This window comes from Phocoena phocoena, chromosome 15 (assembly GCF_963924675.1).
Source record: "Phocoena phocoena chromosome 15, mPhoPho1.1, whole genome shotgun sequence".
Lineage (NCBI taxonomy): Eukaryota > Metazoa > Chordata > Mammalia > Artiodactyla > Phocoenidae > Phocoena > Phocoena phocoena.
This window is the reverse complement of record NC_089233.1, coordinates 15,451,530-15,474,502: the sequence shown is the minus strand read 5'-3', so window position 1 is coordinate 15,474,502 and position 22,973 is coordinate 15,451,530. Positions and strand designations below refer to the sequence as shown.

At 53.6% G+C, this 22,973-nt stretch overlaps 3 protein-coding genes across 5 annotated transcripts; 1 reads left to right on the top strand and 2 right to left on the bottom strand.

The window, feature by feature from the left end:
* Positions 1–280: 280 nt before the first annotated feature.
* Positions 281–4,887, bottom strand: PRSS53 (serine protease 53). The gene is made up of 10 exons (XM_065893178.1): positions 4,830–4,887; positions 3,858–3,878; positions 3,589–3,751; positions 2,999–3,261; positions 2,701–2,858; positions 2,337–2,556; positions 1,390–1,543; positions 1,061–1,305; positions 829–974; positions 281–598 (listed from the first exon to the last, which is right to left on the bottom strand). Exons 1-10 carry the CDS (start codon positions 4,885–4,887, stop codon positions 281–283), a joined length of 1,746 nt encoding a protein of 581 aa, XP_065749250.1.
* Positions 4,888–7,158: 2,271 nt separating this feature from the next.
* On the bottom strand, positions 7,159–9,242 carry VKORC1 (vitamin K epoxide reductase complex subunit 1). 2 transcript variants are annotated; one of them, XM_065892920.1, is made up of 3 exons: positions 9,021–9,242; positions 8,106–8,215; positions 7,159–7,627 (listed from the first exon to the last, which is right to left on the bottom strand). In XM_065892920.1, exons 1-3 carry the CDS (start codon positions 9,191–9,193, stop codon positions 7,419–7,421), a joined length of 492 nt encoding a protein of 163 aa, XP_065748992.1. In that variant the 5' UTR covers positions 9,194–9,242; the 3' UTR covers positions 7,159–7,418. The 2 variants fall into 2 exon arrangements, with proteins under 2 accessions (XP_065748992.1, XP_065748993.1); XM_065892921.1 differs by lacking the exon at positions 8,106–8,215 and having other exon boundaries at positions 7,522–7,627; positions 9,021–9,193.
* Positions 9,243–16,245: 7,003 nt separating this feature from the next.
* BCKDK (branched chain keto acid dehydrogenase kinase) lies at positions 16,246–20,901 on the top strand. Of its 2 annotated transcripts, XM_065892916.1 has the most exons (12): positions 16,246–16,307; positions 16,904–17,270; positions 17,396–17,464; positions 17,559–17,669; positions 17,967–18,014; positions 18,095–18,214; positions 18,684–18,782; positions 18,987–19,060; positions 19,401–19,529; positions 19,619–19,708; positions 20,189–20,347; positions 20,443–20,901. In XM_065892916.1, the coding sequence occupies exons 2-12, from the start codon at positions 17,076–17,078 to the stop codon at positions 20,585–20,587; spliced, it is 1,239 nt and encodes a 412-aa protein (XP_065748988.1). In that variant the 5' UTR covers positions 16,246–16,307; positions 16,904–17,075; the 3' UTR covers positions 20,588–20,901. The 2 variants fall into 2 exon arrangements, with proteins under 2 accessions (XP_065748988.1, XP_065748989.1); XM_065892917.1 differs by lacking the exons at positions 16,246–16,307; positions 19,619–19,708; positions 20,443–20,901 and having other exon boundaries at positions 17,076–17,270; positions 20,189–20,351.
* The last annotated feature ends 2,072 nt before the right edge of the window (positions 20,902–22,973 follow it).

Genomic DNA, 22,973 nt, shown 5'->3' with positions numbered 1-22,973 from the left:
AATTGCCTCACTGTGACCGCAGCATCCCAGAGCCACCTGTCAACAGCCGGCTGGCTGGCCTGTCAGGGAGAGGAAGGAGGATGGGGCTGGCCTCGTCCTCACAGCTTCCCTCCCTTCCTCCCTTAGAGGAAGAGGAAGGAGGCGCTCTTCAGCCCCCATGACAGATGAGAAAAGTGAGGTCCGAAGAGGCTGAGAGGCGTGCTCTCCCAGTCAAACAATGACAAGAGCCAGAATTTGAATCCAGATGGGTCTGTCCACTGCTCCACTCCACCCAGGGCAGCTAGAGGTGGGTCAGGCCAGACCCTGCCCTGCCCTGCCCCAGGTCGAGAGAGAAGGTGTCTGCGGAGGCAGTGTTGGCACAAGGGCCCGGGGCCATGTACTCTTTGTTAGCCGGGCAGCTTTCAGGCTCGGCCTCAGGCCCTGGCTCCTCAGCGAAGTAGACCCGCCATTCCAAACTGCTGACCCAGTTCTCATAGGTGGGGAGCATTGTAAAGATGGCAGGCCTTGCCGGGCCTTCGCAGGCATCTCCGAAGCTGTGCAGCCCGGCCAGGAACCATGTGCCCCTCACTTCCTGCACCAGCGGTGCCCCCGACAGGCCCTGTCAGGAGTTAGGGGACACTGGTGACTTCCTCCTCTCCCTAGGCAGCTTCACGGGGCAGAAGGGGCTGAGGCCGGGGCTGGGGGCCTGGCTGTTTGGGAGCTAGTTGGCAGAAAGGCTGAGTTTCGGTGAGAGGTCTGAGGCCAAGCCTGGCAGAAGGTCTGTTCGTGAGTGGCAGTGCGAGGGGTGCGAGGGGTCCGTGGGGTGAGGACAGGGGGAGTGGGGCTCACCTCACAGCTGGGCGGCTCACCCACAGCACTGGTGCACATCGTCCGTGGCAGAATGGGGGTTCTGTCACTCCCAAGGGCTGTGTGCAGGTGGCTATAGGCCCTGGACCCCAGGAGGGTCACAGGCACTGTCTGAGGGGAGCTGGTGCCTGCAGGGTGACAGAGAAGACCCAGCTGCTGCCTCGGCCTCTAGGCTAGATGCACAGCTGCTGGTGGCCCTGTCCTACCTACATACCTGCTCCTTGGCGGGCTAGCCCCAGGACCCAGCCGTGTTCCCCATCAGGCAGGTGGTGGTCCGCGTAGGGCAGGCAGAGGGGCCGCAGGCTGGAGCCCAGTGTTACGGGCTGGGCCAGCAGCAGGAGGGCCACGTCATAGCCCCCCTCTGGGTGGCTGTACATCCCATGCAGGATGACTTTCTTCAGGCCCCGCTCCTCTGGTCCGGCCCCCAGGCTTACAGTCCATTCCTCTGGGGTCTGGCGCCTGTGCAGGGACAGCATTGACAGCACTGGGTGGCACGGCTGCCAGCAAGGGTGGGGGCACAAAGGCAAGGGAGACGGGACTCACCCAGTGAAGCAGTGGGCAGCAGTCAGCACCACCTCCTCGGATACCAGGGCTCCGCCACAGGCCAGCTTCCCTTGGTGCTTCAGCCTGGCGTCCCAGGGCCGTGGGGAGGGAGCTGCTTCTGCCTGGGGCCCTTCTCTCCTCAAGGATCCACAGGCTGAAACAGATGGATTACATCATCTGCCTTCCTGCTAAGTGCTCACTGCATGCCAGGCCCCGTGCTAACCGCTTCCCATGTGCTATCAACCATCTTCACAATATCCTTTTAAGTTGAATCTCGCTTACCCTAATTACCGAAGGTAACCAAAGTTCCAGAGGGGTTAAGTGACTTTCTAGCCCAGTAACCACAGGCAAATAGCCAACCTGAGATTCAAAATCCAGGGCCTAAGCTTTTAACTCTGATGGTCCAGGATCATGGGAGTGGCCTGCTCATCATTCCCTACCCCGCCTGTCTGCACCCTTCTGGGCTTGGAGTGGCCCCAGAACTCCTGGCTCACCGGTGCTTCTCTTAACATTAAGATAGAGCTTCCGCCTCAGGAATTATTTTGCATGCAGTTTGCATGTTAGTCACTTACTGCCAGAATTAATGCCCCACTGAGTGGGAGCCCTGCCCTCTCCAATCTCATGGAGTTCCTGCTCGGAAACTTGCAGCCTACCCCAAAACCTTCAGCCAGATCCCAGAAATTCCTCATCTTACCTAAACCCCAAATTCATAAAGTTCCAAAGCATCTATGCCTCTTAGCCGTAAATGGAGCTGTTCCCATCCTGGGGGCTGAAAGGGGTCTTATAAGCCCCCTCATTAGCCCCTGGCAGCGTGTGGATACCCTGTATCAGTTTTCTATTCTGAGCTGAAATTTGTTCCACTGTGGCTTCCACCTGCTGCCCAGAAGTCATTGCAGCCCTGAGGGGAGGTCCCCCCATGTCCCGCTCCTGACACTCGCTGCTCATACCTACACAGCTGTCCTCATCACTGATCTCTGGGGTCTCAGCGTCCTGGGCTACGAAGGCTGCCCCCTGAGCTTGAGCCTGGAGCCAGGAGCTGTGAGCAGTCACGTCAGTCAGCAACACAGGAGTGTCTTCCTGGGCACAGTCTGTTGCAAAACTGATGATCCCAGCTTGAACCCAGTGTCCGTCAGGTTCGCGGCACAGCACGGGGCCCCCGGAATCTCCCTGGAGCCGAGCAGTGTTGTCAAGGACAGACACCTGAGCCCCAGCCCTGGGCGGACACCCTCTACCTGTGTTCCTTCCCACCAGTCCCTGTGGATTGAGTGCCCAGCCCCCTCCTGTTCCCTTCCCTTGTCCTCCCCCTCAGACCTGACAGGGGCCCTGCATCCCGGGCTGGGGACCTCCACACAGCATCTCAGGCCGGGCCGGGCTGGCCAGCAGCCGCTGGTGCAAGCGGTTGTAGAGACAGTTACACGTGGGGCGGCTGATCAGACGCAGGTGTATATTCCGTAGGGCCCTGGGAACTGCTGAAAGAGAGGGGGTTGGGGCAGGAGTCTGGGCTCAGAGGAGCAAGGGAGACCGGGAACGTGGACAGTTGGCAGCTGAGGCTGTGTGACCTTGGGCAAGCAGAGTGCCCCTCTGGGCTCCAGCCTGGGTCACCACTTACCGTCATTGTCCTGATCCCAGCCAGTGGCCCAGCAGTAGGTCCCAAAGGGAAAGCGATGGGCAGGTTGAGGCAAGCAGAGGGGTGTGTGGGCCACGGGGTGGGCGAGCCGTAGCAGGGCCAGGTCCGAGCCCTGGCTGTAGTGCTTATAGCCCCTGGGCAGCTGCAGAGCCGTCACCCCCACCTCCTCAGCCCCTGGGCTCAGCCCCTCATGGTTCAGAGAACCCAGGACAACCGACCAGGAGTGCAGTTCCGTGACTGTCGCCCTGGAAGTGGGGGGGACAAGACCCAGGCGTTGAGTGCAACGGGGGACGGTGACACCATGGGAGACAGCACAAAGTGGGTGAAAGACGGACAGAAAACCTGTGGCTTTAAGCAAGGTCCATCCTTCTCCCAACTCAGCTGTCTCATTTGTAAGGCTTCTACCATGAAGGGCTGTGAAGATTAACTTGATAGTATGTACCCGGCACATGGCATATTTTTAATAAATGGTACTTTGTTACTCTAGGGGCAGGGCTCAGTCTTGAGGGGGTTGGGGACAAATCATTCACCCCCAAAGCCAGAAACCCTGTTTGACCACAGCCGTGACTCACTTTTCTAAGCAGTGGGCCGCAGTGAGGACCCAGCTGTCCGCCACCAGGGACCCGCTGCAGATGTGGGCCCCCTGCCTCCTCACACTGGCCTGCCATGGCCACTCGCCGGGCACCGTGTTGCCCTCCTGAGGTGTGGAGGGGCCAGGGCCACGCTGCCCGCATGCTGTGGAGAGGCGGGGGTCAGGGTGACAGCAGGCCCCTGTCCTGCCCTCACCCCCGGCCCGACCCAGACCCAAGTAAGGCCCAGGCCCCATGGCCCCAGAGCTTACCATGCTGAGCTGCTTGAAGACCTGGGAAGAGAGAGACACAGGTGAGCCTTGGGGCAGGGAGCCTTACCTGCCCGGCCCAGCCTTGGTGGAGGGGACAGGTTTGGGGGGATTGGTGTGGGTTGCTGCTATGACTCTGTGGCTACCTCACCGGCCCCTCCCAGAATTAAAATATTTATATGAGGTCAAGAAACAGCTTGTATTGGAAGCTATACGGAGTGTACACTCAGTCATTAATTCTTCTGCCTCAGCTGTGCTCAGCACTCCTGGGCCTGAGCGGCAGGGCCTGGGGTTCAGCTTGGGACCAGGCCAAGCCTCCTCCAGGCTGCAGAACCCCCAACTCCTGCCCCCACCGCTGAGTCAGAGAGGCGGCCTGTGCATGTGGAGAGCATTAGCTTAATTGTGCCCTGCGCTGCAGAGGCCTAAGAGGAATAGAGGCCTGCGTCATGCCCAAGTTGGGTAGGGCATCAAGAGATTGAGACTCACCCCGCCCCTGTTCTGACAACTCGGGCTCAGCCATCTTTCCGGAAACCACCAGAGACTCTACCAAAGGGTCCCCTGCCCTGCCTCTTCCCCATCACAGGCACACACAAACACACCCATTGAACATCTGCTCCAGGAGAGACGGGACGTATGTAAAGGCGGGGAGACTGAGGCCACAGAACCCCAGAACTTGCCTAAGGTCATTCTGGAAGTAGAGAGGCAGACGGGGCCACAGAGCGCACACACAGGCGTAATGACAGTTCCTGCAGACACAGACTATAATCCAGCCCAAGGAAATCATACCCATTTGGACACAGGTGGCCACATACCCCTCCCCAACACACACAGCCGGACACGGTTACGTTGCCACAGGCTGACTGTGGCTTCCCGGGCAGGCACTCTCTCACACACCAAGCTGCAGGGGGCTACTAGGGTAGAGGACAGCCCCCGAACCCCACCATACTGCCTCCCCTGCAAACACGGGTGACTCACCCTCTATGAGGACCACGGCTCCCAGGATGAACAGCCTCAGTCCCCAGCTCCCCTTCATGCTGCTCCAAGCCACTCTGCCGCCTGTGCTCTGGTTCTCCTAGAAGCCACCTGGGTCTCCCTAGCTCCACCCCCAACTTGCTAGGAGTCAGGAGTCATTGCTTTTCCTGGGCTGGAAGGGAGCCAGCAGTTTCCAGCTCTGGGGCTGTGGCTGTGTGACCCTGGGCTGTTCACCGCCTCTCCCTGGGCCTCAGCCTTGGCCACACTGCCTGGGTTCAAATCCCAGTTCCCCCTAACACTTGAGTGACCTTGGACAGTTAGCCCATTTGTGCCTTGACTGAAAAACTCCAAACTGTTGAGTGTAAAAGTGCTTAGACCGAAGCCTAGCAGAGTAAACTTGCTCCCAAGCGTGGGAGCTGTCCTACTGGAACAGGTGAAGGGCATGGTGGGCAGGCCTTCCCCAGTTCTCATTCTTCATTTCAGCTTCCCTCCCAGGCCTGGGTCCAAATGGGTTTCATTTATCTTCTCCTATTTTGATTCAGAGGCAGGGTGTACAGAGCTAGGTGTCAAGGGGCCAGGCTGTCTGCTTCTTGCTGGCTACGAGACTAGCAAGTCTCAATGCCTCTCTGCTACCTTCCCGGGAAACAGGGTTACATGGTGCCCACCTTCCTAACAGGTGTTGGAAGACTCAATTAGGAGGGAGGAACACTCAGGATGCATCCTTTTCCTCTTCCTGACTTCTAACTCAGAACAGACCAGACTGTTCAGGGACCCTGACCCCAACCCAGAGGCAGCTGTGGCTCTGGTTAAGAACATAGACACCAGGGGCTTCCCTGGTGGCGCAGTGGTTGAGAATCTGCCTGCTAATGCAGGGGACACGGGTTTGAGCCCTGGTCTGGGAGGATCCCACATGCCATGGAGCAACTAGGCCCGTGAGCCACAACTACTGAGCCTGCGCATCTGGAGCCTGTGCTCCGCAACAAGAGAGGCCGCGATAGTGAGAGGCCCGCGCACCGCAATGAAGAGTGGCCCCCGCTTGCCACAACTAGAGAAAGCCCTTGCACAGAAACGAAGACACAACACAGCAAAAATAAATTAATTAATTAATAAACTCCTACCCCCAACATCTAAAAAAAAAAAGAACATAGACACCAGAGCCATATGGCCCTGGTGACTTCAAGTCCTGAGGGCTCCCTAACCCCCTCCCCCAAACTAGCTGTGTGATCTTGGGCAAATTACTTAGCCTCTCTGAACCTCAATCCCCTCATCAAGATATACAGTCAGCCCTCTGTATCCACAGGTTCCACATCTGCAGATTCAACCAACTGCAGATCCAAAAAAAAAAAAGAAAAAAATCCAGAAAGTTCCAAAAAACAAAACTTGAGTTTACTGCTTACCAACAACTAGCTACCTAGCATTCACATTGTATCTACAACTATTTACATTGTATTAAATAGTATAAGTAATCTAGAGATGACTTAAAAGTATATCTTAAAAAAAAAAAAAAAAAAAAAAAAAAAAAAAAGTATATCTTAAAGTATATGGGAGGGTATGTGTAGGTTGTACGCAAATACTGCGCCATTTTAACTAATTACTTATTTATTTGTTTTTGGCTGCGCCGCGCAGCTTGCAGTGGGATCTTAGTTCCCCTACCAAGAATTGAACCTGGGCCCACGGCAGTGAAAGTTCCAAGTCCTAACCACTGAACGGCCAGGGAATTCCCTATGCCCTTTTATATAAGGGACTTGAGCATCCTCGGATTTTGTTTTGAGGGTGGGTCGATGAGTCTCAGAACCAATCTCCTGTGGATACCAAGGGCTGACTGTAAGAATAATACCTACCTCATACAATTGATATAAGGATTAAAAGAGTTGACATGTCAGGGTCTTAAACAGTGAGTCACATGTGGATAAGTGCTTAGTACATACTGGGAAAAACAAAACAAAAACACAACCTGTACCTGGCTCTCCAGGGCTGCCAAGACTGGCTTGGGGTGGTAGATAAGGCAGCTGGAGGGGTTAGGTTAGACTACAGGAAGAACTTCCCAGCAAGCCTGCATAGAACCAGAAAGGCAGATCTCACATGCTTGGCTGTCCCAGAAGACAAGGCCTGGCTTCTGTGGGTAGGAGGGACAAGCTGCCAGCCCATTTCCTGGGAGTGGGGGCTGATGGCACCCCAGGTCTTGCTGACTCCACATACTGGAGAAGAGACTAACTACCCTTCCCAGCAGGCCCTCCACTCTCATTCTGACTCATATCTTCCTGTCCCAGAGGAGGAAAGACTGGGAAAGCCCCAACACTAAGGTCCCTGGCAGACAGATGGCTCAGATTTGGCTAATTTATTTAAGGAATTTTATTGCTCTGAACCATCCCTCCTTGGGCAATAGCAGGAACTTTGGAAACCAGTCTTTGGGGACAGAGGCAGAGGCACTAAGGTGAAGGAAACAGTGTGGCATGTTTGGTCCATTGTCCTGTGTGGGAGTATGGCAGGGGCAGGTTGCAGACTCTTCTAAGGATCCAGATGTAGCCTCCTTGGGCAAAGATCACAAGCCAAAGCAGAGCAGATGAGGTCAGCCTGGCTTGGGGTGAGGGCTCAGTGCCTCTTGACCTTGCCCTGGGGTTCCTGGACCTCCCGGAAGCTCAGCACCATCAGGCCCACATTGATGGCATAGGTGGTGATGCAAACAATGCAGAAATCATAGAGCACGAAGAACAGGATCCAGGCCAGGTAGACAGAACCAGCTAGAGACACCAGGGAACTCAACACCAGCAGGACAGATGCCCAGCGGCCCTGTAGGCAACCTGCAAGGCAGAAAAGGGTCAGGCATGGGCTTCAGGCATGGGCTTCAGGACTAGCTACCTCTAGAACACGCCATGACTCCATGGTGCCACCCAGATGGCAGGGGCTACTGGGGAAGAGTCTCTAAAATGAGAGGCTGTGACAGGCTCCGCCAAGGCCTTGGTTCTCCTATCTGTTCAATGATCCCTGGCACCCTAATAGTGAATTTTCCTGCTGAGCTCTACATGAGATGAAAGATAAGCAACCCTTGGTTTTCCCCCAGAAAGGAACTTCTGAGTCTTTTCCAGAAAACTGGGCTCCTATGAAGTCTCTAAGGGCCCTTCTGGCTCTGACAGTAAAGACTCCTTTAGGTTCCCACCTCCCAGGTGCTCAGTGATGAGCAGTTGGCCATCAGATGTCTGGGTCACCAAGATTGCAAGGGATGGGGCTGGGGTGGCCAAGACAGGAAGGGGCCTATCATGAGAGCGTAGGGCCGCTCACCTAACAACAACTGTAGTGTGTAGAAGATGCAACCGAATATGCTGTTGGATTGATTGAGGACGCTGTCCTTGCCCAGCACATGTTCCACCAGTCCGAAGCCCCGGCCCCACCTGGTGGAGGGGAGGGCCCAGGTTAGGAGTGTCAACTGAGTGCCATGGGCCTTATCCTGGGAGGGTTATTTCCAAGAAGCCATCTGGGCTGTCCTTCCCCTTCTAGCCCTTCCCCCAACCCCCACATGAGTCCAAGGGTCAATGGCCTCCAGGAACAGCCTTTCTTTGGCCAGGACAGGATTCCATGTCACTGCCCCTATCCTCCCCCATCCCCAGGTCACACCAGGCCATGGCTCCCCCATAGGCTCCCCTTTTCATCCTAGACCTTCAATAAGTCTTAACATAGCAAGGTGAGTACAACCCTTCACCTTGCTTTACAGAGTTACCAGAGACTGGGAAACCAGGGCAGAATCTTTCTGCCCTGGATCCCTAAATCTCCAGCGCCCTGGCCACCCTCTCCCCTATTCTGTTTTAGGTCATCCCACTAACCTAGACCCTCAAGCATAGCCAGACCTGGCCACCTTGTCCCCAGGCAAAGCCATCCTTAAGACCATAATCAGTCCCTACACTCGACCCCACCTCCCCGTCCTGCCCGGTCACTTATTCCTTGTCATCAGGACTCACGGGCACTCTCACTCGAATAACCCCAGTCCCCAGCACTATCTGACCCCTCTACTCCACACTCCTGTCTCGGACACACCCGTCTCGCCAGGCAACGTCCCCTTGAGCAGTCCGGCTTCGTGCGCCCGGTCCCCGGGCACCCCAATCCCAGATTCATCTGGCAACCTGGTCGCCATGCACACCTGGTCCCCATGCACCGCTCCTACGAGCAGCGGGTCCCCCAAGGCTTCACTCGCGCACGCACCTGGAAGAGAAGACGCGCGAACAGCTGATGGCGGTGCCCACGTCGCAGAGCGCGCGGTAATCCCGGTCCCGGGCGCGCGCCGCCTTCACGTGCAGCGCGTAGAGAGAGAGTCCTAAGCCCGCGAGGCAGAGCGCCAGCCGCACCCACCCAGGACTCCGCCAGGTATTGCCCATGTCTTCTGGTATCGCCGGAGGCGCCAGCCGGAAGGGAACCAGCCACGGAGCAGGGGCGGGGCCGGATTTGGCCACGCTCTCTCCCGCCCGTCTGGCTGGGTGACTGGTCTGTTGGTCTCACACTCCCTGATCCAATTGGCTGTTCCTAGGATTTGGCAGGAGTGCTGCCTGGGTACTAAAACTGCTGAGGAATGCTGGGACTGGAAAACCGGATTAAGGGACGTGGGTACTTACTGATTTGACGGCCTGCCAGGCATGATGGGAATTGTAGTCGGGGTGGCCGCAATGCCTCAAGGGTAATGGAGTCTCCGGAGTTTTAAAAATTTTATTAACCGGGCTAACAGTATATAGAGTTTACTCTAGCCCAAGCCCTGCTCTAACTTTGCAACATCCATGAACTAGAGACCAGCGAATCGGGGAATCCAGCGAATACTGCGATCCGATCAAGAGCCACGCGTTTTCCCTGAAATTACTATCTCAGACATTATTAGGACTATAACCTCCAACCCGCCTAGTTTGCCCAGCCATTCCCTCCTGCTGCCCCAGCGCCTCCTGCTGGCCGATCTCTCTCTCTCCGTCTCTCCCCCACACGCCCAGCTCCATCACCTCCGCCATACCCTTGACAGTACCCTAACCTTTGTTCTATTGTGGCGCCACCTGGCGAAACCTGAGCCCAGATCAACCCAACAGTCCCTCCTTTCCAAGCCTTTGGTGGGCTAGCTGAGCTCCCCACTTCACAGACATAGCATCTATTGATGACCCCTCTCACCTATACTTCCCCTTCCTTCCCATTTGCATTGAAACTTTTCCCCATTTTAGAAGTTGCAACAAATATCCCTTTACAATCAAGTTTTTTGGAAGGTTTTACACTCCACTCGCAGCTTTTACTTCCTCACCTCTTCCTTGCTGCCCAGCACACCATAAACTAGCTCCTGCCCCCAATACTCCCCTGACAACTTACGGCTAGTGTCACCAGGATGCTAAATTCAATGCATATCTTTCAGTTCTTACCATGCTTGGCCTCCCAACAGTATTAATCACTGTTGGGCACTCCTTCCTGGGAACTCTTGTCTTCCTCTGGCTTCTGTGGTATTTCACTCTCCTGATGGCCCCCTTCCTTCTCTGGCTGCTCCTTCTCAGGCCCATTCCTTTTCTTCCAGACAATGTGGCCAGTGGAATAATGGCTCCTAAAGATGTCGGTGTCCTAATTCCTGGGACCTGTGAACATGTTAGTTTACGTAGCAAATGGGAATTAAAGGTTGCAGATGGAATTAAGGCTACTCATCTGCTGATTTTAAAACAGATTATCCTATGGATCCAATGTAATCACAAGGGTCCTTAAAAGTGAAAAGGGGCAGCAGAAGAAGAGATTCAGAGGAAGGTGTGACTATAGAAGAAAATCACAAAGAGATGCAGTGTTGCTGGCTTTGAAGATGGAGAAAGGGTGTCATGAGCTAGGGAATGTGGGTGGCCTGTAGTAGCAAGAAAAGTTGAAGAAATGGATTCTCCCCTAGAGCCTCCAGAGAGGAAATTTTTTTTTTTTTTTTTTGGCCCAGCCATGTGGCTTGCAGGATCTTAGTTCCCTGACTAGAGATCAAACCTGCGACCCCTGCATTTGAAGGGTGGAGTCTTAACCACTGGACCACCAGGGAAGTCAAAATTCCTGTTGTTTTGAGTCACTAAGTTTGTGGTAGTTTGTTATAGAAACAATAGGAAACTAATACAGAGGACTAAGACTTAGACCAGTTTCTCACTTCTTTCCACAGTTTTCTGGAGTGTTCCTATATCCATGACTGACTTCCCCCTGAATGAGTCATCTAAGAGGGAGCAAGGTGGAAACCACAGTATCTTTATGACTTAGCCTTGAAAGTCTCATATTGTCATTTATCCTATTCTATCAGGTCAGCCCTGTTCAATGTGGGAAGAGACTACAGTGGGATATAAATATCGGGAGGTGGGAATCATCGAGGATTCACATAAATCACCACAAAAATAATGACTTAAGAGAAAAACAATCATTTTATTTTCTCTCAGTTTTTAGGGGTTAGGCATTCAGTACGAGAATTTTGGCTGGGTAGTTCTGGCTCACATAACTGTGGTCAGATGCTGGCTAACTGGAATGCTGGAATGATGGGAGGCTGATAACCTGGCCTCTCTCTCTCTTCTTGCATCTCAGGGGCTATTCGTGAATCCCTGTAGCCTCTCCGTAGGCACTAGTTTGGGCTTCCTCACAGCATGGCAGACTCCAGGCTACAATAGCCAGTTTCCAAAGTTGTCTTCAATGATTTCCACCTCCTGGGATTCATAACATTGTGTAGTTTCTTCCCACATGAAATAGGGCTGATCTGACCCAGTAGGATAATACAGAAATGATGGTTTGTGACTTTGGCAGTTAAGTCATTAGGATATTGTGGCTTCCATTTTGCTCTCTCTTAGATCACTAACTCTGGGTGAAGCCAGTTGCCATGTTATGAGGACACTCAAGCAGCCCTAAGGAGAGGTCCACTTAGTGAGAAACTGAGGCTTCCTGTCAACAACCAGCACTAACTTGCTAGGCATGTGAGAGAGCCACCCTGGAAGTGGATTCTCTAGCATCAGTCAAGACTTCATGTGACTGTAGTTTTAGGCAACATGTTTTTGTTTGTTTGTTTGTTTTTGGCGGCACCCGTGCAGCTTATGGGATTTTAGTTCCTTGACGAGGGATCGAACCCAGGCCCTTGCAGTGAAAGCGAAGAGTCCGAACCACTGGACCATCGGGCAACATCTTGACTGCAACCTCATAAGCAACCCTGAACCAGAACCACCAGCTCAGCTGCTCCCAAATTCCTGACCCAAAGAAACTGTGTGAGATAATAAACGTTTATTGTTTTGAGCTGCTATATTTTGAGGGTAATTTGTCACACAACAATGGACAATTAATACAGGGCGATCAGACTGCTTACGTGGTAACTCAGGACTCCAGTAAAAGCTCTCCAGGGAGCTAAGTGGAAGCTGCATCATCTTTTATGATCTAGCTTCATAAGTCATCATATAGTAGCCCTTCCACTGTAATCACAAATTCGCTTAGCTCTAATGGGAAGGAACACAGAACTCCACCTCTTGATGTGAGAAGTGTCAAAGTCATATTCTAAGAAATTCATGTGGGCATATGGGGCGGGGCATCTTTGGGAAACACAGACTGCCACATGAGGCAACATTGTTTCCACCGATGTCTTCCCTTACTCCTTACAGGTCACAGCTTCTGAAAGCTGACCTGAGCCCAGATCTCTTTCCTGGGCTCCACACCCCAGAGCAGAAACACTTCTTGGACATCACCATATGTATGTCTCACAGGCCAATCAGATGCAGTGCAATGCACCCCAAACTGAGCTTCTTACCTTCCCCAAACCTGGCCCTTCTCTGGGGTTCCCATTTTAACCATGCCCCCCCCAGTCCACCCAAGCCACTCCTCGTGGACCACTCTCTCATTCCCTATAATCTATGCAGACCACTACCTTGACCCAAACCATCATCACCTCCCACCTAGATAAATGCAGTAGCCTCATCTTTGGTCTCTCAGATATATTTGTCTCTTACCCTAAGATACATTCTCCATACAGCAGTCAAAGTACCTCTTTATCAAAAATTAAAAGATGTAGTTTTGTCACTCTGCCTTTCAATAGCTCAAGAAGAAAGCCCAATATTTCTTCCATTTATTTAATAAATGTTTATTGATCACCTGTTATGTGCCAGGGACTGTGTTAGGGGCACAGGATAAATCAGTATAGCAGACAAATATTCATACTGTGGGCTTACATTTTAGGAAAAAAACTGAGCAATTACTATGATAAATACATAAGTATATAGTATGCTGTCAGTGATACATGCTACGGATAAAATAAAGAGTAAAGCAGAAGGAATTCCCTGGCTGTCCAGTGATTAGGACTTGGTGCTTTCACTGCCTGGGGCCAGGGTTCAATCCCAGGGAACTAAGAGCCCAAAAGCCACACAGCGCGGCCAAATAAACAAATAAATAAATAAGAGTAAAGCAGTGTGAGGGGAATGGGGGTGGTTGCAATTTTAAATAGGGTGATCAGGTTGGGCTTCATTCAGCTGACATTTGGGCAAAAGCTTACAGGAGGTGAGGGATTAAGCTATGTGGAAATCTAGGGAAAGGGTGTTCCAGGCAGAGGGCACAGCTAGTGAGAGGTGGAACGTGCCTGGTATGTTGAGGGAAAAACAGGTGGGCCAGTGTGGCTGTTGCCATGATTATGGGGGGTGAAGACGGAACGGAAAGAGGGGACGGAGGAGTCGTTCAATCTTTCTGGGTCTCTGTTGCCCCATCTGTAAAATGAGGATAATCACATTACCTCAGAGGTTCGTTATGAAGATGAAACGAACACATGTGAATCTCTTAGAAGAGCGCCTGACCAACGGGAAGGTGGACTCTTGGGGTGCAAGTCCAACCTCCACCGCCGGGAGGTAGCAGCGAGTCCCGGCCGGGCTGGTCCAGCGCGCAGGGTCAAATGCACTGCCGGCCACGCCACGGCCACGTGAGCGCCGGGATCCGGCATGCTTCAAGCCATCTTTTGCTTCTCTGCGCACTTCGGCCTTCCCAGCGGGAGCACCCTCCCCTCTCCCTTTTAACGCTGGCTCAAGCCCTGCCTGCCTCCAGCCACCTCCAGAGCTGAGCGTGCTCCCAGTTTCACTCCAGGGTATTGCCGGGATGCGGGAAAAGAAAGGGTGGGAATGGTGTGGGGATGAGGGGCGAAGAGAAAATCCAGAGACTCAGGGAGCCCCTTCCTCATGATCTGTGCAGACTTTCCCCCAGTCCCTCAGGCAGGCCAGCCGGTGGTGAAGGGTCCCACCTCTGCTGAAGTTTAAAGACAGCTCCAGGGAATTCCTCGGTGGTCCAGTGGTTAGGACTCCATGCTTTCACTGCCGAGGGCCGGGGTTCAGTCCCTGATCTGGGAACTAAGATCCCTCAAGCCGCATGGCTCAGCCAAAAAAGAAAAAAAATTTTCAAAAACAAAACAAAACAACCCCCCCCAAAAACTCCAAAATATCGCCTGCTTCACTTACCCCTTTGCTTTAAAATTTTAAACTATTTAGAAAATACATAACCATGGTGAAGAAAAATCTTGTCAGTATAAGTACGCACAAACACACACTGAAAAGTCTCTCTCCCATCATCGCCTGCTTGGAAAAACTGTCTTTTCACTGGTCTCTCTTCGTTTGGTCTCACTGGTCCCAATCACTACCGCCAGAGCATTCTGTCTAAGAAGCAGATCTATCTAGTTAAAACCCTTCAGTGGCTTCTTTTTTTTTTTAATTAATTAATTAATTGATTTTATTTTTGGCTGTGTTGAGTCTTCGTTGCTGTGCCGGGCTTTCTCTAGTTGCGGCGAGCGGGGGTTACTCTTCGTTGTGGTGCGCGGGCTTCTCATTGTGGTGGCTTCTCTTGTTGTGGAGCACAGGCTGTAGATCGCGGGCTTCAGTAGTTGTGGCACTTGGGCTCAGTAGTTGTGGCTCGCAGGCTCTAGAGCTCAGGCTCAGTAGTTGTGGCGCACGGGCTTAGTTGCTCCACGGCACGAGGGATCTTCCCGGACCAGGGCTGGAACCTGTGTCCCCTGCATTTGGCAGGTGGATTCTCAACCACCGCGCCACCAGGGAAGCCCTCTTCAGTGGCTTCTTACTACTTCAGGACAAATGCACACTCATCCTTCAAAATTTGGCTCTGGTCACCTCATTCAGCTCCTCTCCTCCCAGACTCCACATGCTCCAGGCTCTTCCCTGTCCTGACATGTCCTTCTCACTCCAGCTCCTAGGTCTGCCCAGTCCTACTCACACTGCACCTATACCAATTTCCCAGACCTTCCTGTGTGGCTCTTAGCACAACTGATGACACGGAAATTGTCTGCCTTCCTCTTCAGGGCAGGGAAGGGTCTATTTATTTAATTCAACACCAATCTCCTCTCCTTGCACAGAAAAGTCACCTAAACTGTTTGTTGCTGGCATTAATTAGTAATAATGATAATGTAACAGGGAAGAGCCATATCTGACTACATGTTCCATCTGTTTCTTTTACTTTAACCTTTGCTTTCTGCTGCTTTTGTTCACTAAAAGGATACTGTCTACACACAAGGGCCTGCCTCGGGGAACCCTGCCCTTCTGCCTGAATGTTAAACCAAAGTGCCTTTGTTCAGGGAAACATCCGGACCCTGTCTGCCTTTGGGTGGCTATAAGAAAGAAGAAATTAACACATCCCCTCCCCGAGGCTGGCCATTCCAGGTGATATTTGCAAAACTTATGGCCTTTTTACTTTACTTCCTCATCTCCTCCCCCTCTCTGTGCTATAAAAGAAACTGGCATCCAAACCCCAATAAGTTGGTTATTTTGAGACTTTAGTCTGCCATCTTCTCGGTCTGCTGAATTGCTTGCCCAACACCTCGTCTCCTATGGCCTGTCGTGCGGCGAGCAGAGCGAGCTTAGACTCAGTAACAATAATAGTAATAATATTAATAATAATAATACCTAGTAGAGTGTTAATTCCACGCCTGGCACTATTCTGGGCACTTTACATATATAAATTCATGTGACCATACAACCCCAAGGTTGGTACAACCTCATTTTACCAATACGGGAATTGAAGTATTGAGTAGTTTAAGTAACTTGCCCCAGATGGTAAGTGGCTGAGCTGGGGGTTGAACCAGGCAGTCTGGTTTCCCACAAATGAGTCAAGAGCTAGAAGGGAGAAGGACGGGACCTCAGGGGAGGAATCCAGGTAGGGTTTGGTCTGTGCACTTTGCATCTAAGGGTCTTCTCGCCCTCTCGCATTTCTTTCCCAGAGATCCTGTTTTATAGAGCAGAAGACAGAGGCCCAGAGAGACCAGATAACTCCGGGAGCCCTGTGGAGAGAGCTGTGCTATTTATTTGGGGACCTGGGAGCAGAGACACAGCCACGATGGGCTGGCGCGAGTTGCGAGTCCTCCGCTCCAAACTACAACTCCCAGGAGGCACCGGGCGCCCATAGCCCACGTGACGTCACGGCGGCAGAGGGCGCAAGCGGCTCGGCCAGCCCGGCCGGTGGACTATTGGGCCGTTCCTCTCGGACCCGGCCCTGGCTCTGGCCCCGGCCCCGAGGTAAGTGGAGCTACCCGCTCAGACCGTGCCGCGAAGGCTTCGCAGCGCGCGCCCGCCGCCTCCGCCCTTGCTCTGGATTGCTGGAGCGCGCGTGGACTGGGGTTGGGGGGCTGGGGGGCTGGCATCTACCATATGGGGAAGATCCGGGCCGAACCAAGTGACCCTGCGGAGGGAGGGAACCAGACCGGGACTCCCGAGCCGCTACTTCAACGGAGCCGACCCTGGGGTGCACAACACTGTGTGCCGCAGGTACGCAGGCCAGACACCGGCCGGGGTCCGAAGGCGCCGGATTAGGGGTCAGCCCCGCCCCCTGAACGAGGGTGCCCGGGATCAGAGGGAGCGGGGGTTGAGGTTTTCGGGCTGGATGGGTCTAAGGATCCTCTTCCCTCCAGACTACCAGATAGAACATCAGATTGAAAAATAGTAGCCCCGGAAAGCAAGGTTATCCAGGGTCGGCCTGTGTGTGCTTGGGGAAGTGGTTGAAGGGGTGGGCAGAGATTGTCCAAATCTGACTAACCAGTGCTCACGTGGAAAGATAGTGCGCCTGGATTCAGAGCCTTACAACTCCCCCTTCTTCCGCCTTTATAGATGGGAGCTGCTCCTGGAGGCTGAGCTTGTCAGCATCTTCGACCGGCTCTCGCCCCTGAAGTCAGAGAAGTGCCCCTGCCCACCCACACCCTTCTTGCCCCATTTTGGGGTCGCCTCCATCTATCCGGTCCTCAGCCCTAGTGGCCGCCCAGTTCGACAAAAGAGCAAAACGATGATACTGGCTTCCGTGCTGGGGAGCGGACCCCGGGGCGGGCCAGCACTCTGGCCTCTCTTGGGGCCCTCACTGTCTCTCCGGGCCCGCTCCACATCAGCCACCGATACCCACCACGTGGAGATGGCACGGGAGCGCTCCAAGACAGTCACCTCCTTTTACAACCAGTCGGCCATCGATGTGGCAGCGGAGAAGGTGTGCAGCTAGGGCGGTGAGGCCTGGGTCCAGAGCTGGAGTGGGTGTCCAGGGAAGGGGTGGAGCTAATATGATGGGGGCAGGGTGTCAGAGATTCAGTGCTCAAGGGCCCTCTGCCCCTCCAGCCCTCAGTCCGTCTCACTCCGACCATGATGCTCTATTCAGGCCGCTCTCAGGATGGCAGTCACCTTCTGGTAAGATTCCTGCCCCTATTTTTCTCTTGGTCCCTGGAGCTCTGACCCAGCCACTCAGGCCCTGGCCTTAACTTCCTTCCTCTTTTTCTTCTAGAAAAGTGCCCGGTACTTGCAGCAGGAGTTGCCAGTGAGGATCGCTCATCGTATCAAGGGCTTCCGCAGCCTTCCTTTCATCATTGGCTGCAACCCCACCATACTGCACGTGGTAAGGTGGCCTCAAGGCGGCGTCGGTTTCCCTAGTAGAGAGGACCTTAGATCAGTGTGCCCACCGCCCATGGGGGAAATGGAGAGACGGAATCAGAGTGGTAGAGGCTTACCTGCCAAAAGGTTTCAGGGCCACAGAGGACTCGGACCCAAGCCTTCATGGAGGCTTGAAAGGCCATGATGGGGTTTGAACCAAATGAATTGGGGTGGATGGCGATCCCCATAGGTGGGCACAGGTGGCTGTTCTCTACCTGGTGCCCACAGCATCCCTGTGAATTCCCACACCTCTTCCTTGCAGCACGAGTTGTACATCCGTGCCTTCCAGAAGCTGACAGACTTCCCTCCGGTGAGGGCTGGGCCAGGGCAGGGTGAGGGGCTGAGAAGTCAGGGCTGGACCATCCAAGCTCATGACTCTGTGGCCTGCAGATCAAGGACCAGACGGATGATGCCCAATACTGCCAGCTGGTGCGACAGCTGTTGGACGACCACAAGGATGTGGTGACCCTCTTAGCTGAGGGCCTGCGTGAGAGCCGGAAGCACATAGAGGTCAGGGGCAGTGCAATGGGGGCTCAGGCCTGTTGGGAGGGCCTGGGAAGGGCACAGGGTCTTTTTTTTTTTTTTTAACAGTTTTTGTTTTTATTTTTTGTTTATTTATTTTTGGCTGCGTTGGGTCTTTGTTGCTGCATGCGGGCTTTCTCTAGTTGCGGCGAGCGGGGGCTACTCTTTGTTGTGGTGCACGGGCTTCTCATTGCGGTGGCTTCTCTTGTTGCGGAGCACGGGCTCTAGGTGAGCGGGCTTCAGTAGTTGTGGTGCGCAGGCTCAGTAGTTGTGGCTCGCGGGCTCTAGAGTGCAGGTTCGGTAGCTGTGGCGCACAGGCTTTGTTGCTCCACGGCATGTGGGATCTTCCTAGACCAGGGATCGAACCCGTGTCCCCTGCGTTAGCAGAAAGATTCTTAACCACTGCGCCACCAGGGAAGTCCCAGGGACAGGGTTTCTGAGCCCCTACTCTTTACAGGATGAGAAGCTCGTCCGCTACTTCTTAGACAAGACGTTGACTTCAAGGCTTGGGATCCGCATGTTGGCTACACATCATCTGGCGCTACATGAGGACAAGGTGGGGCACGGGGACCTGAGGCCTACCTGGGAATGTCAAGTGGGGCAGAGAGGACTGAGCCAGGAGCCCCCATGGGCTGGGGACCCGGGCCGAGGGCCTGGGGAGAGCCTTGGGGCTGCTTCCGTAGTCTAGAGTTTGCAAGCTTTTGGTGGCCACGGTGTGGGTGGAGGTGATCCCTGGTCCTGACCTTCTTTCTCCTGCCAGCCCGACTTTGTTGGCATCATCTGCACTCGCCTCTCACCAAAGAAGATTATTGAAAAGTGGGTGGACTTTGCCAGGTGAGGCTAGAATGGCTAAGGGGGTGACGTCTTCGGGCAGGGAAGGTTTGGGTCTGATCCGTTGCCCAGGGCATGGTCCAGGGCAGGGTTTTTCAACTGTGACACTGTTAACGTTTTGGGCCAGATCATTCTTTTTTGTGAGGGGCTGGCCTGTGCTTATTAGGATGTTCAGAAGAGTCCCCGGCTTCTACTCACTTGATGCCAGTAATATTCTCCAGCTGTGACAGCCAAAAATGTGGCTAGAGATTGAGATTGTGAAATTTCCCTGGGAGGGTGGGGACAGAATCACCTCCAGTTGATAACCACTGGTTGAGGTCTGAACCCTTGCTCCTTTCCGCAGACGCCTGTGTGAACACAAGTATGGCAATGCCCCCCGAGTCCGCATCAATGGACATGTGGCTGCCCGTTTTCCCTTCATCCCGATGCCGCTGGACTACATCCTGCCCGAGCTGCTCAAGAATGCCATGAGGTGGGCTGCTGGATATATTGGAAGGGGGCAGACAGGAACTGGGGTGAGGCTGGGGCACCACCACCTACTGATCTTTGCCCCCTGCACAGAGCCACAATGGAGAGTCACCTAGACACTCCCTACAATGTCCCAGATGTGGTCATCACCATCGCCAACAATGATATCGATCTCGTCATCAGGTTTGCCCTGGGTGGGAGTTGGGGTGGGATGCATGGGGGTTCCGGGCACTGTTTCTGATTGGCTGGATGATCTCAAGCCAGTACCTGCCCCAGTCTGAGATTTAGTTTCTGGTTGGACAGGATATTCTCCAGTCCTGAGATTGCCATGAGCTGGACATGAGTGGATCTGGGGCCAGCTGTGGGCCCCAGGGCCCTGTCCTTGTCAGCAGCTGAGGGGCCCAGAGTGGGAAAAGAGTCAGAAATAAACAGTCTGCGGTGCTGGTCTGAGAATAAACGTCAAGTCCTATGAGGAAGTATAAGCAGTTAGTGGCAGAGGTAAGGGTGGAGAAACATAGCTTAAAAAAACAAGGCCCAAGAGTCTAGGTGACCACATTCCATGTCTGCATGGAAGCGAAAGGAAGCTCGACTTAGCACTGTCTACTTGGGGAGGTAGTGAGCCCCACCAAAGCTGAGCCAAACCCGTCGTCGTCATCCTGCCAGGATTTCAGACCGGGGCGGGGGAATCGCTCACAAAGACCTGGATCGGGTTATGGACTACCACTTCACCACAGCTGAGGCCAGCACCCAGGACCCCCGGATCAGCCCCCTCTTCGGCCACCTGGACCTGCACAGTGGCGGCCAGTCGGGACCCATGCACGGGTGAGGCCCCACCTGGCCAGAATGGAGGGGCGGGGGGGCGGGGCAGGAGACTCAAGCCTCTGAAGCCCGTGTTCTGTCCCCTTGCCCACCCCCAGCTTTGGCTTCGGGCTGCCCACATCGCGGGCCTACGCGGAGTACCTCGGTGGTTCCCTTCGGCTGCAGTCCCTACAGGGCATTGGCACGGACGTCTACCTGCGGCTCCGTCACATCGATGGCCGGGAGGAAAGCTTCCGCATCTGACCCTGCAGCCCTTGGCCTGCTTGCCTGCCCAGGCTAGGCCACACCCCCTGGCAGGACCTTCCGGGCCCAGCAGGGTGCCACCCTGCTCTACACACTGCTGCATCTCGGGTCTTAGGGCCCCAAGCAGATGGACTTACGTGGAGCCAGGCACCTCCCCTCCTCCTCGATGGGGTCCACTGCTTCCCTGCCTCCAGGCCTTAGAGGGGATGAAGTGGGGACCCTTGGGGTCTCCAGCACCAGCTCCGTCATTCTTGTTCCTGGGGAACCCCCACTCTGACCTGCTGTTTGTTATTAAAGTTCACATTTTGAATGCCCTCTTGGGCCCCGTGTGTGGGCAGGGCAGGTGAGCCTTTGTTTCTGCCCCCATTCAGGTCCCCTGGGCCCTTGGGTTTAACTAGTTCATGTTCCAGTCTCTGTCCTCACAGCCTGGCAGACCAGGAATGGAACTGGCCCCGAGTCGCTTGCATGTTACATTTGGCGGGAGTGGGGATGACTTGGGCAGTTTGTGCAAAGACCTTTCATTTATTTCATTTACCAAATGTTTCTGGCTCCCAGACAATATTGAAGGCCCGGGTTGGCCCACCTTTAGGCCTCAGTTCTGACTCTTCCCTTCCCAGCAGTCACAGGTTGCGGAGGTGTAGGTCACCAGACTAGGCAACTTTCCAAGCCACCTGATTCCTGAACCTGAGTAAGATTAAAAATACTGTCTGCCAGCTGTGCTTGCTGTTGCCAAGGAAAGGAACACACCAGATTGTGCTCTGACAGGCCCCAGAGGACAGTGGGGTCCTGGTAGGGAGGGCAAAAGGAAAGGACTCCAGGGAGCAGGTGGTGAGGTGACCGCCTATCTTGCCAGGGAAGGAGAAGGCCTGAAGGCCTGCTTGGTGGAACTGCTGATGGAGGTGGGGCACTGAGGGGAGACAGGAATAGTTTCTGGTGGTGGGAAACCATAGGGACTTGCCAGGCTGAAAATCCTGCTGGCTGCAGGGCAGAGGGGGGTGAGACTGGAGAGGTAGGTGGCAGTCAGGGTGAAAGACCTTGAATTTACAGTGAAGAAGCATGGGTTTTATCCTGGAGGCAGCGGGGACCCATGGAAGGGTTTTAAGCTAGGAAGGGATGTTTCAGGTTGGGATTAAAAGGAGGATTTGTGTCTGAGTGATTTGTTGAGAAAGTGCTCCCAGAAGGGAGTAGGGGAAGTGGGCAAGGGAAGGGCAGGAGGCCAGGCAAGAGAGCTAAGCTCCACAGTCAGTGATGGACTCCTCCACTGGACAATCATTTGTTTAATGTCCCTATTTGAATGGGGTTGGGGAGGTACTTAAAACTCGCTGGCTAAGAACTTCTGTTTTCATCTCTTCTGAGGCAAAATAGCTCTATTAGCCTGAGGGGCAGTTTGCCAAACAAGCCTCTGGTGCTGGCTTTTGAAAGCCCATCAAAGGAAATATGAGCACAAAGAAGCAACAGAAAGATTCTAGGGGATCTGGGTGAATCATCTACATAGTTCTAGGGGTGGGTGGAGAGTGGGAAAAGGTACTACAGTTTTTAATATTTTTCTCTTGCCTGATTTTTATTTTTTCTGTTTCATATGCTGCCAGAGAACTGGCATTTACTGCTCCCCCCAAACTCCTTCATTCCCCAAAAGCCAAGTTACTAGCACTTCCCACTACCATCCCTCACAAATACTTAGACATTTCCCGATCTATAACCTCATCCTTAGGGCTTGAGCATTACATCCCTCTTAGAATTGTTTCTAAGCCCAATAACCAAATTATAAATCAAAGATGATTAAGAGAGGCCAAAGGGAATGTTTGAGCACCTACCCTGTCTGGTATTGTGCAGTACACTTGTTTTGTATACATAAGAGATAAGTATATGGTTCAACCTTTTTACAGTTATATGACTTGTACAGTTAAACCTTTAACGACACTCTGGGAATGGACATACTTGTACAACTTCCCCAGTGAAGGGGCAGAACCCAGGATTCCTCACTCAATAAGCCCCAGATGCTCTCCATTATGTCCACTGCCTTTGGCTAGTTTCTGTTTAGGGGACCTGGTCCTTTCTTTACAAAGGCTTGATTCTGTGAGAGTGATTTATTGGCTGTCCTAGGACACACATCCGTCCTGCTTCCCCCACCCCAACTGTCCTTTTCCCACTCTCAACAAGGAAGGCAGTTTCTTCAGTCTTCACAGACGGGAGACCCGTATTTGGCAGGCGGAAGTGGGCGGCACGGGGATGGGTGCTAATCCCAAGTTCATCGCCCCAAAGCCAGGCATCCAGGGAGGCTGCTTTGGCTCTGCCCCGGTCGAGTGGGGGCAGCGCCCCCTGATCAGGCACCCGGACCTTTAAAAAGATCGAGCTGAGGCATCACATCAGGAAAGCCTTTTTCCTC